Source organism: Chaetodon trifascialis, chromosome 7 (assembly GCF_039877785.1).
Source record: "Chaetodon trifascialis isolate fChaTrf1 chromosome 7, fChaTrf1.hap1, whole genome shotgun sequence".
Taxonomy (NCBI): domain Eukaryota; kingdom Metazoa; phylum Chordata; class Actinopteri; order Chaetodontiformes; family Chaetodontidae; genus Chaetodon; species Chaetodon trifascialis.
This window is the reverse complement of record NC_092062.1, coordinates 705,313-718,463: the sequence shown is the minus strand read 5'-3', so window position 1 is coordinate 718,463 and position 13,151 is coordinate 705,313. Positions and strand designations below refer to the sequence as shown.

General features: G+C 42.9%; 1 protein-coding gene across 1 annotated transcript in view; it reads right to left on the bottom strand.

Moving 5' to 3' along the window:
• Positions 1-13,151, bottom strand: part of LOC139333608 (aldehyde dehydrogenase, mitochondrial-like) — a 50,988-nt gene that overhangs the window by 2,205 nt on the left and 35,632 nt on the right. The window contains exons 10-12 of the mRNA XM_070966146.1: positions 7,702-7,866; positions 6,932-7,089; positions 1,056-1,170 (exon numbers count right to left, since the gene is read on the bottom strand). Coding sequence (XP_070822247.1) covers positions 1,056-1,170; positions 6,932-7,089; positions 7,702-7,866 — 438 coding nt within the window. The remainder of the gene's footprint in view (positions 1-1,055; positions 1,171-6,931; positions 7,090-7,701; positions 7,867-13,151) is intronic.

Below are 13,151 nucleotides of genomic sequence, written 5' to 3'. Positions count from 1 at the left end.
TGCTGAGTGCTGTATGCTACTGTTTGGTATAGTTCCATGTGTCTTTATTTTATTTTATTTTTATTTTTATTTTTATAATGTTTTTTTCTTTTTGTTTGTCTGTTTGTCACAAGCACTGTCAGTTTATATACTTTTGATACGTTTTGATTTGATATGTATACAATCTGTGCAATAACCTGTGCAATAATGCAATAATGTGCAATAATCGGTGCATAACAATCTGTAAATACTTTTTACAATTTCTTAGGATGACATTATTTTATCCCACTCTTGTATATATACTTGTTTTGAATTTGCATTGCACTTGTTCTAATACTTTATACACTTTATTGATGCTGCTGTATATTGGAATTTCCCCTCATGGGACTGATAAAGGAATATTGAATTGAATTGAATTTGATGTATAAATACTGACATTAATACAAATTTATTTCAAAATGCTGTGGCTGTTGCTCCGCCATAGCTTTCACTAGCCTCCTGACACTGCTCACAGAGCAGAGCGAGGGGGCAGTTCAGAGTGTGTGAGTCGTGATTGACAGATTTCAGACACTCCCTCAGACACTCCTCTGGCTCTGATTGGTTGTTTTGTGTCGGGCACAGTGGATTCTTGCAAATTGCAGAATGAGCAGTAGGTGGGACCAATGGAGCCGGGGGTTTTTTTCACAGATTTCATGTTTCGTGTACTGCTGTCTGGGCATGGGGAGAGTTTTAGCAAATATGACATAAAAAATTACTTTTATACAAGTTACCTACTGCAGCTTTAAACATAAAAAAATTGACTTCCATAGAAAAGTGGACCAATTTTATAGTATAGTAGTTTTTGCTGGTAAATCATTATGACTTAGTCATTTACCAGCATTAAACACTGATTATGTAAAAATTGACAATAACTATTACACCTGATCAGTATTAAATTGACAATTCTACAATTAGCTATTAGTTTTGTATAATAACAGGAAGAGCAACATGCTCTAGATCCTGGAGGCTCTGATTTAAAGTGGTTCATCTGATAAACTTAAAACATTATTATATTATGGTTTATTTTAAGTAATTACCGTTTTGACTTCTGTATAGTTGTCCAGACCATACTCTCCGAGCTCTCTGCCATTACCTGAAGCCTTGTAACCTCCAAATGGAGCCTGAGCCCCAAACACATCATAACAGTTAATCCTGCAGAGGAAAACACACACACACACACACACACACACACACACACACACACACACACACACACTATTAATAATAAATAAACCAATGAAGTAAGACATGAATTTAGCTTATGGCAACCTGTGCACTAGTACAGATTCAAACATACAGGCCATTATTATTAGGTATCCATCTACTATCATTGAAATTTTTGGTATCCGAATGCTACCATAATAATATTAATTATCCACATATTATGATAGAAACACCCGTTCTTGCACTTAATGGCAACTGCAGTATTGTTTTTAACAGAAGAGATTTTTTACACTTTTGTTAACAAGCTTCCAAAGTGCTTTAAAAAATATTTTTAAAAAATTACAGACAAAATATTTGTTATGGGGGTATCTAAAAGAAGCTGAAGAGTGCCAGAGCTCAAGAGTTCCAAAGTGTTAGGGCTCTGAAGCTTGTAACCTGACAATAGACTATACCTTTTCATGGTAAACAAAATAAAGTTAGAAATGATCAAAGAATATCCCTACAGGGTGCTACACTATCACTGCCTTCAAACATGCAACATACAGGAAGAGGCAGGACACAAGGTATTATCAGTTCTAACTCAACACATACAATCACTGGCAGCAGAGCTTGAGTGAGGAAAGGTAAAAGAAGGAGATCAAAAATGCATGCAGTGGCACACAATGAAAGTTCAGTCCTTGTGCAAATGTCCTTTGATGCATGAAGCCACAACCAATAGCTACAGCCATCAAGCCAGCCTGTGGTACTATCTAAGTCTTATAATACTGTATGACAAACCCATACTCAACAACATTGTTTCCATTGTGGGAGCCTTCAGGTTTCAAGGATCAACTATCTCTCAGGACCTAAGGTGAACTTGAAACACAGCCTCACCAAGAGGCACAGCAGGAGATGTACATCCTTTGTAGGCTCAGGATCAGCTCTGCTGATCCAGTTCCACACAGGAATAATCCAGTCTGTTCTATGTACATCCATCATTGTCTGGTTTAGGTCTGCCACCGAACAGGACAAGAGCAGACTGCAATGGACTATTAATGACTGCTGAGAAAATCATTGGTGCTTCCTGCACTCAATTCAGGACGTACACACCTCCAAACTGAGGAAACTGGAAGGGAGCATCACTGCAAACGAATCACATCCTGGACACAACATGTTCCAACTTCTCCTGGGCAGTCTGTGGTGGTACTTGGCAGCATTGGTTGCACCAATACACAATGTCCCATAAGTGCTCAATTGGATTTAGTACAGGGGAACATGAAGGCCAGTCAATGACATCAATGCCTTTGTCATCCAGGAGCTGCCTACACACTCTGGCCAAATGAGACTGGGCATTATCCTGCCCACTGCACCAGTGTAAGGTCTGACAATCGTGATGATTTCATCCTGGTACTTAATAGCAGTCAGGGTACCATTGGCTATGACATGGAGGTCTATGCGACCCTACAAGAATATGCCTCCCCAGACCATCACTAACCCACTGCCAAACCAGTCATGCTGGATGATGTTACAGGCAGCATAACATTCACCACAGACTCCAGACTCTTTGATGCCTGTCACATGTTCTCAGTGTGAACCTGTTCTCATGTGTGAAGAGAACAGGCAACTGTGGTGGACCTGCCAATTCTGGTGTTCTCATGCAAATGCAAATCGAGCTGCACAGTGCTGGGCTGTAAGCACAGGTCCCATGAGAGGACGTTGGGCCCTCATGCCACCCTCATGGAGTCTGTTTTGGACAGTTTGGTCAGCAACACCAGTAGCCTGCTGGAGTTCATTTTGTAGGGCTCTTGCAGTGCTCCTCCTGTTCCTCCTTGCACAAAGGATCAGATACTGGTCCTGCTGGTGGGTTGATGCCCTTCTATGGCTCGGGCCAGCTCCGGCCCACCTTCAAGCTCTTCAGACTGTGCTGGGAGACACAGCAAACCTTCTTGCAACCACAAGTATGGATCTGCCATCCTGGAGGAGGTGGACTACCTGTACAACCTGACTGGGCTGCAGGTACCACCTTATACTACCAGCAGTGACGCGGACACTAACGGAACTCAAAACTAGAAAAGAATCAGTCGGGAAGAATAAGGAGAGAGCAATTGTTTGTGGCCACCACATGCAAGACGGTTCCTTTTTTGGGGTTGTATTGCTTTTGCCTCTCCACTGCACCTGTTGTCAAATGCATTTTTTAAATGAAGCTGTTTATTATTAAGGGAAAAAAAAACTGTATAGCCCTGTGTGAGAAAGTGATTGCGTCCCCCCGTTAAAACATAAATTAACTATGGTTTATCAAATCTTTGGAAAGCTGAGTTCAATTTCTCCACACCCAGGCCTGATGACTGCCACACCTGTTCTCAATCAAGAAATCACTTAAATAGGACCTGTGTGACAAAGTGAAGTAGACCAAAAGATCCTCAAAAGCTAGACATCATGCTGTGATCCAAAGAAACCACCGCTGAGCAAAAAGAACATAAAGGCTTGTCTCATTTTTGACAGAAAACATCTTGATGATCCTCAAGACTTTGGGAAAATACTCTGTGGACTGACAAGACAAAAGTTGAACTTTTTGGAAGGTGTGTGTCCCATTACATCTGGGGTAAAAGTAATACTGCGTTTCAGTAAAGTAACATCATACCACCAGTAAAATATGGTGGTGGTAGTGTGATGGTCTGGGGCTATTTTGCTGCTTCAGGACCTGGAAGACTTGCTCTGGTAAATGGAACCATGAATTCTGCTGTCTACCAAAAAATCCTGAAGGAGGATTTCCGGCCATCTGCTTGTGACCTCAAGTTGAAGCGTACCTGGGTTCTGCAGCAGGACAGTAATCCAAAACATACCAGCAAGTCCACCTCTGAAAGGCTTAAGAAAAACAAAATGAAGACTTTGGAGTGGCCTGGTCAAAGTCCAGACCTGAATCCGATTGAGATGCTGTGGCATGACCTTAAAAAGGTGGTTCATGCTTGCAAACCCTCCAATGTGGCTGAATTTACAACAATTCTGCAAAGATGAGGGGGCCAAAATTCCTCCACAGCGCCGTACAAGACTCATTGCCAGTTATCGCAAACACTTCATTGCAGCTAAGGGTGGCCCAACCAGTTAATACGTTTAGGGGGAATCACTTTTTCCACACAGGGCCATGTAGGTTTGGATTTTTTCCCCTTAATAGTAAACATCTTCATTTAAAAAATGCATTTTGTGTTTACTTGTGTTATTTTTGTCTAATATTTAAATTTGTTTGATGATCTGTGACACAATGCACAAAAAATAAGAAATCAGGAAGGGGGCAAACACTTTTTCACACCACACCACACATGTGTTGTATTGCACTTGAGATACTAGGACTATATATATGCACAACATTTAGAGCTGAAAAAATGTACTGTTGCCAATATGGATAATAAATAGTGTTATTGCACAGTTGAGAGAAATATGCAACTTAGAAATTGCACAAGATGAAAAGGATAATGTGAGTATATATGAGCATTGATAACAGTAGAGCAAATCAAAAGCAGATTTACGGTGTAGAGTTGAGACAGCATCAACACAGTGCTACATTACATGATGCTGACATTAAACAGCCTGACAGCTGTTGGGATAAAGGACCTGCAATAGCATTCTTTCTTACAGACTGGATGCAACAGTCTTTTACTGAAGTAGCTGCTTAAGACCCCTACTGTCTCATGCTGGGGGTGGGATAGGTTGCCCATGATTGATGTCAGCCTGGCTAACATCCTCCCCTCACCCACCTCCTCAATGTTGTCCAGAGGGCAGTCCAGGACAGAGCCAGCTCTCCTGTCCAGTTTGTTATGTCTTTTCCTGTCCCTCTCTGAGTTTTCACAACCCCAGCAGACCACTGCATAGAAAACTACAGATGCCACCACAGAGTCATAAAAGGATTTAAACAGTGTCCTACATACTCCAAAGGACCTCAGTCTTCTAAGCAGGTGCAGACGGTACATCTAACAATGACTATCAATGGAGAACTTCTGGATGTGGCAGCTGTTGGTGTTGTGTCTGAAGTCCGATGAGTAGCAGGTGAAGAGCAAAGGGGAGAGCACTGTCCCCTGTGGAGCCTCTGTGCTGCAAACTACCACAACGGCCACACAGTCACAAAGCCTCACATACTGTGGTCTGTTGGTGAGTTAGTCGAAAGCCAATACAGCCAGGTGGCAGACTATGCCGGCTCCTTCCAGCTTCCCCCTGAACAGTGATGGTTGGACTGTGCACAAAGCACCGGAGAAGTCAAAAAACATGACCCTCACCGTGCTTCCAGTATTCTCCAGATGAGAAAGACATATATATAGAGAGAGAGAGAGATTGTACAGAACAAACTCTTTTATCTAATCAGGTGGGAAGTTAAGGCTACCAGCCTGAAGTGATTGGGCTCCCTGGGATGCGCAGTCTTGGGAGAAGAAGTTTTCCAATGGGCTGGAACTCTCTCCAGACTGAGGCTCATATTGAAGATGTGCAGGACGACCCCATAGAGCTGATCCGCGCAATCCCTGAGCAGTCTGGAGCTGATGCCATCTGGGCCTGTAGCCTTATGCCACATTTCCATTAGTGCGGCTCGACTCGACTCGACTCTACCTGGTTGTTTTGTGTTTCCATTAGGGATAGTACCTGGTACCCGACACTATTTTTAGTACCTGCTCTGGCGAGGTTCCAAGCGAGTAGAAGCGATACTATATGTGTGACGTCAACAGCCTGTCGGCCACTGATTGGCCGGAGAGTGTCGTCACTGGTCTGCGATGTCCAACACCGGAAAAACAATCCCGCCCCCTCCATTGCAACGCCGGGCAACAGCAACCGCTGACTTTATTCTTTATTCTCACTCGAGGAAAATGGCTGCTCGTAAAATATCACCGTGGTCCATCGACGAGGTCCAGACTTTTCTGGGTTTGTGTGTGACAAAAAGCCACAAACCAAGCAGCAAATACAACATCGCCTCGATGTCCTCCATTGTTTGTTGGCTCTGTTTGCGTCGCGTACAAATTGACGTCATGGCAGTTTCGCGCAGCTGTGGTATGATGACCCCGCCTTCGTTTGAGGGGGTACTATGAAGTACTCAATTGTAATGGAAACTCAACCAAACCAAGTAGAGTAGAACCGAGTCGAGTAGAGCTGGAACTGTGTAATGGAAATGCGCCATAAGTCACCTGGTCACCTGGAATGGATAGGCTGCAGGGGACTGGAGGGGTGGCTCTTGTAGAGTGATGTGGGGGGAGGTGAATGTAGTCTGTGATGTGGACTGGCAGGGGGTTAAGTGGTGTGAAGAGGGTGCTGCTGGTGTCAGGGGCGCTCAGGTCTGGGCTCAGGTGGGTGGGGGAAGGAACGGGGGTAGAATCAGATCTGTTGTCCCCAAATCTTTGTCCCCTGATCTAAACCAAAGGTATGTATGCACAGAGCTGATAAACCAAATTGTGATCGGAACAGCCCAGCTGGGGGAGAGCTGTAAGCATCGTTAGTGTTTGTGTACAGTAAGTCCAGCGTTTTGTTGTCTCTGGTGGGGCATTTAACATACTGTGTGAAAGTGGAGGACAGGGAAACGTGACTGAAGTCTCCAGGGATGAGGAGGGCCTGGACACCCTTGCTGCCGTATTCTCTTATGTATTATTATTATTACCATTTCAGTAATTTTGCAGGGCAAAGTAATGGCACAATTTTACTATCAATATTCACGCCAGAACTTAAGGATTTTCCATGATTATCTGCAGTTTACAGACTGTGGTTTGCACAGAAATGATTTTAGTGATAGCACTCCTACCAGACTGTGCCAGCACGGAGTCCATTGGAGACATAGTTGGCCTTATCAATGTCCTTAGTAAACACAGCTGCTGCAAGACCATATTTTGTGTCATTGGCTCTCGTCACCACCTCCTCCAGTGTTTTAAACTTCAAGATCTGCATCACTGGACCAAATATCTGCAAGAGAAAACATGACAGAAAAGAAAGAAATAACAAGATTAATGTCTTAAAATCAGTTCCATCAATATTAAACATGAGATATACAAGCTGACCATTTAAGAAATGGCACGAATATTTTCCTGTTTTACATACCTATCTCAAGCCCATTCAGACACACACCCACAAGAAATGTTAAACCAGCTATTTGAGTCAAACAGGGAAAAAAACCCAATATGAATAGACAAACAACAATACATAAATAGGGGAAAAATTGGTAGGTGCTTTAACTCTGTAGTGTATCTCATGTGGTCTCCCACTTGTCTGTTCAGAGCATGCCAACAGCCTAGCGCCCATGTGTTCCATAATATTTTAGTCACTTGGTTTGTAGGAAAAACACCCTTATCCAGAAAATAGTTTCCTGTAGGAACACAGGCTGGAAGGACACAGTATTGACTGCACTACTATCAATTTGAATTAGTGACACTGTGTGGTTTCAAATTTAATTAGGACACAGTAAATGCACTCATTAAAAGAAATACATTTGACAATGTGTATTGTATTGTAATGTATTTCACTTCATTTCTTTTGGGGTTTATATTCAAGCAGTTTAAATCTTCCATATTATCCTACCTCTTCCCTGGCAATGGTCATGTTGTCCTGGACATCTCCAAACACAGTGGGTTGGATGAAGTATCCTCTATCTGCAGCCACTCCTCCTCCACACATCAGCTTGGCTCCCTCTTTCTTGCCATTGCTGATGTATCCCAGAATTTTGCTGAACTGCTCCTGATCTACCTGGACAGGTCATCACAGAGGGAACAACATTTGAGAGTGCGTGAAACCACATGCCATTTACACTCTACAGGAGTCCAAATATTGAATGTGTTCCCCAACACATACTCCTTTAAATATCAAGAATTCAACAGTTACGCTGTGGTCTATGAAGCTATTAGCTTGTGTTCTCTATATTCTACTGTGTGTGTGTAGGTAGATGTATGTATAAGCGTGTGTACATACTGTACATATATATTTTACGGCTTTTGTTTCTTTTTGTTCTTTGAATGTTTGAAAAATGCAAAATCAATAAAATGCTACATGGTAAATTTCCCAATGTTAAATATCCATTGTCAAAGTTCTTGGACACTGACAGTGTCCAACAACAACAGTTGGAGTCATACGCCCCCTAGAGTTGATGAAAATTTTCGTAAAGACGTGGTGTAGAAAGTACTCTGGAAGGCTCCGTCCACCTCTCCAACCCGTTTCAAATTGACAGGATTTTTAGAGACACAATTTCCTAGTTATGCCTGCAGTAAGTGTCTCCTAAAATACCTATTAAACCACTTCATTTTTCATTGCAACAGAAGCAGCATACTAAAATAACATTTTATTGATATCAACCATACATTCAAGCGGTTTTTTGTGTCTTGTGTAAGGGACATTCTCCCTGTTGATCGTTGCTAATTCTCTGAAGAATTACAGACTCAGTGTGTGATGAATAGGGTCTCTTTAATACATGCAGCATGGAGGGAAGACTCACGTAGAGTGTTCTCTGCAGATCTCCACAATGTCTTGACTTTTATACTGTCTGGCAACAACAGGACAACTGGTTATCACATACACCAGGGGCCCGTTGCACAAAAGTAGGATTAAGACATCCAGAATAAGTGAGTGAGCTGGGTTCAACCAATCCAAAACATGAGCGTCTCGGCTTAATCAGTCGCACAAAGACCAAGCCAGGTTGAGCAGACACAGATTCCACAAGCCAGGTGAAACCTATCCTGGATAAGTGTGTGCACGCGGCTTCCTCAAATAGACCCCGCTATCAATCACAGATTCACCACGGCAACTAGAGCAGCGTACTTTTCCCCATTGGAGGCAGAAATGCTCAGGGAGGCTTACGAGGAGGTGAAGGACCAAATTAAAAAGAATGGCAACACCGCCACAGTTATAAAACAAGGAGAGAAAGCGTGGCAAAGTATTGCAGACTGCCTGAATACATAAGTAGCGCACAAATACCCACTCACCGCTCTGCTGAAACCATCACAATTACAATCCAAATAGTTAATTAACATCTTCGAAAACATAGTTGCACTCTGATTATGAATCAGTTGATATTGTAAGTGAAACTGTGTAAATGTAACTCCATCAGACTGTATAACTCCTTGTTATACCATGGTCTGGGTGAATAGGATAGACTTGCTTGATACACATTTAATGATCAGAGTGAATGGTGGATAATATTTCTTGCAATAAAAACGATTTAAGACACTATCTGTGGACTTTGATTCTTTGAAACAAAATTTCGCATCCTCTGGACACACACAAGTGGTAAGAGGTGCACTTGCCCTCTGAAAGGATACTCTGTACCATGTAACATAACGTTGAGCAATCATCTCACTTCCCTCCACTGATTAGGCCTAATATAACAGCTGCGGCCGACCGAGCTGCAACCGAGTTGTGTGGCCAGAGCCGGTTACCTTGGCAACACGTCACAATGAGAGATATTTAATAGTCCACTCAGCTGCTTCTTGTGGAAAAACTTTCGTAAGTGACAATAGTATATGCGGAGCTTCACGTTGGACGGTTCACGCCTCCGCGCTGTCCATTCATTTCTGATAATGGACACCTCGTTGGGCATTATCCCTTGCATAATTTCCCCTTGGGATAAATAAAGTTGATCTTATCTTATCAAGTTAGATTGATTTGGCCTCTTATGTTTGTGCTGTATACAAGCTTGCAGGCTACTGCATCCATTCATTTGTCTGTTCATTTGTTGTGTACGGATTTGTCCTGCATTTATTTCAGTGTGCAGACATGTGGGGTATATTATATACAGACCGTTGGATGTGTATTTATTCTTGTGTTGTATAATATGCTTTGATTCTGTGCTTTCTATCTTGTAGAGTCACTGTGTGACTTCAGTTTGGAAAGGAACTGATGCTTTGATTTATCCTTATTCAATAAAAGGAACATCATGTTACTCTTTGATGTGTATTTCTATTTATATTGGATGTGTATTTTTATATATAGTCTATGGGAAACTGATGATTGCAACATCATCTTAAATCATCATTTATCTACAATGATTGAAATTAATAAAATGAATTAAAATTGAAATTAATGATGCTTAAGTTTTGTGTTAATGTTTAAATAATGACCATGGATCTAGTTGAATGTGATAACAATGTGTAGTGGGCAGTGGAATAGCTATTGGTTTCTGTTTGTGATGACTGCTGACTAAGATAAGGGATAAGATTAAATAGATCCTGGAATTTAGCCTGGTCTGAAGCAGGCTAGCTCCACAGAATAAATCTCCATGGTAACTTATCCCATAAGATAAGTTGAGCCAGTATTACCAACATATCCTGGCTTAATCCCTTATCCTAGTTTTGTGCAACAATGGTGCTGCTGGTGCTGTTGGTCGCTATTGTTAAAAAAAACAATCGGTGTGCAAAGCATTTTGGGATATGTGAGGCCGCGAAGGATAGTAGCGATGCATCCTCCGAAAACAGGGAAAAGGAGGGCGCATTTGTCGGCTGCATTTGGAGGACCCTTCGAATTTGGACGAATTGGAACAGCCTTCGCGCAGTGCTATGACATAATCGGCCTTCAAATGCGTCCTCCGAAGGATGCAGCCCCTGAATTGGGACACAGCCATTGAGTCCATCCTCAGCTCCTCCATCACCATCTGGTGCGCTGGTGCCACCGCCAAGGACAAGCGCAGACTGCCGCGTGTCATTCGGTCTGCAGAGAAGGTGATCGACTGTAATCTCCCGTCTCTTCAGGACCTGTATGCTTCCAGGACCCTGAGGCATGCAGGAAAGATTGTGGCTGATCCCTCTCACTCCGGAAACAAACTCTTTGAGACACTCCCCTCTGCCAGGAGGCCACGGTCCATCAGGACCAAAACCTCACGTCACAAGAACAGTTTTTTCCCGTCTGCTGTCAGCCTTATCAACAAGGCCCAGAACCCCCCCCGACACTCTTCACACTTCACCTCTGCCCACATCAATGTCACATTGACATTGCCATAACCCTATGCATTACATTAACGCTCAGCTTGGACTTCTTTCTGAAAAAACAGACTGTGTTTCTGACTGAAGATTTGTGTATATATATTTATATTGTTATATTTTTTACTACTTTAATAGCTTATTTTTTACTAGATGTGTCATGCACCAACTTCACCAAAGCAAATTCCTCATATGTATAAAATCGTACTTGGCAATAAAGGCTTTTCTGATTCTGATAAAGTCTGTTCAGTTCAAACAGCAACACATTTGAGGAATTGGCAAAACTAGCTAACGTTAGCTTGACCGTGAGCTTGACTGGTTAACAGCGGCTAATGTGTGCACAGGCTTTGCTGCTTGAATAATGTTAAACACTCTGTATTGTAACATTAATGGTAACGTGGTGGTAATATATAAGGTTAACATGAATTAGTTACTCTAAGTAATCGGTTTATGTTTTAGATCGTTTAAATAATGTTACATGAGGGGTAGGTAAAAGTTACATCAAGCTATTTATTTTCACAGCTCCTTGAAATATAGACTTAGACTTACATTACACATATTGTCTTTCAGTAGACAGCAAGTGAATACAACAAAATTTCGTTTGCAACCAGCTCAGCACAGGTTGAAAAATCTTTTTTAAAAAGTATATATATGCACAATATATATACATATAAATAAAAAAAAAGTGTGTAGTGATATGTACAGTTATGATGAAGGGAGAACAGACCATGGTGGGGGTGTGAGGAGTCCCTGATGACGTTGTCGGCATGGGACATGCAGTGTTTGGGTGCAAGTCCCAATGATTTTCTCCACTCTCCTCACATTCTTCCAGTCAGCAGCACTTCTGCCGCCACACCACACAGAGATGCAGCTGGTCAAGATGCTCTCTATGGTGCTTCTGTAAAATGTAGTGAGGATGGGCGGGGGCAGGTGGGCTCCTCTGCACAGAAAGTGCAGGCGTTGCTGTGCCCTTTTCACCAGTGACATGGTGTTCACAGACCAGGTGAGGTCGTCCATGATGTGCACCCCCAGAAACTTGGTGCTGCTGACTATCTTCAGAGCTGTGTTGTTGAGGAGAAGTGGAGCATGGCTGGTGCTTCCTGAAGTCGACAATGAGCTCTTTTGTTTTATCCATGTTCAGGACCAGGTTATTGTCTTTGCACCAGCCCACCAACTGCTCCACCTCTTCTCTGTAGGCCAGGTCATTGTTGTCCTTGATGAGGCCCACCACCGTTGTGTCGTCTGCAAACTTCACAAAATGGTTGGTCGCAGCCTTGGGGACGCATTAATGTGTCATCAGGGTGAACAGCAGAGGGCTCAGGACACAGCCCTGAGGGGAGCCTGTGCTGAGAGTGATGACATGGGAGATGTTCTGTCTGAACCGCACCAACTGAGGTCTTTCAGTGAGGAAGTCAAGCAGCCAGTTACACAAGGGGGTACTGAACCCCAGGAGTTCCAGTTTGTCTACCATATGCTGTGGAATGATGATGTTGAATGCTGAACTGAAGTCCAGAAACAGCATCCGCACATCAGCATTCTTTTGCTCCAGGTGAGCGAGGCTCAGGTGGCGAGCGGAGGAGATGGCATCCTCGGTGGAGGCCAGTAGGCAAACAGGAAGGGGTCAAACTGTGGGGGGGGGGGAGTCTGGAGATGATAAGCTCCTTTACGAGTCTCAAAGCACTTCATCATGATGGGAGTGAGTGCGACGGGCCAGATGTCATTAAGCGTTGTGGGATGATGGTGGCAGACCTGAAACATGATGGGACTGTCACCTGATGCAATGAGGTGTTAAAAATGTCCATTAGAACTAGAGTTGGGCTGTATCCAAATTTTGACAACGTCAAACTTTCCCCACATTTTCCCGGGGTATACTAATGACTAATTAAAAATCACTTTGCAGGGCAGCGTGACATGCCCGCAGTTCAGACGGTCAATGCTCACGCTAAGAAGCACCAGTCCTAACTTGTAGCATACCAGAATGACGGGGAGAAACTCAGTTAAAAGCCTCTACCAAGCATTGCCACCCAAACGAAACATAATTCATACCCCACAAAATTATATGCGCAT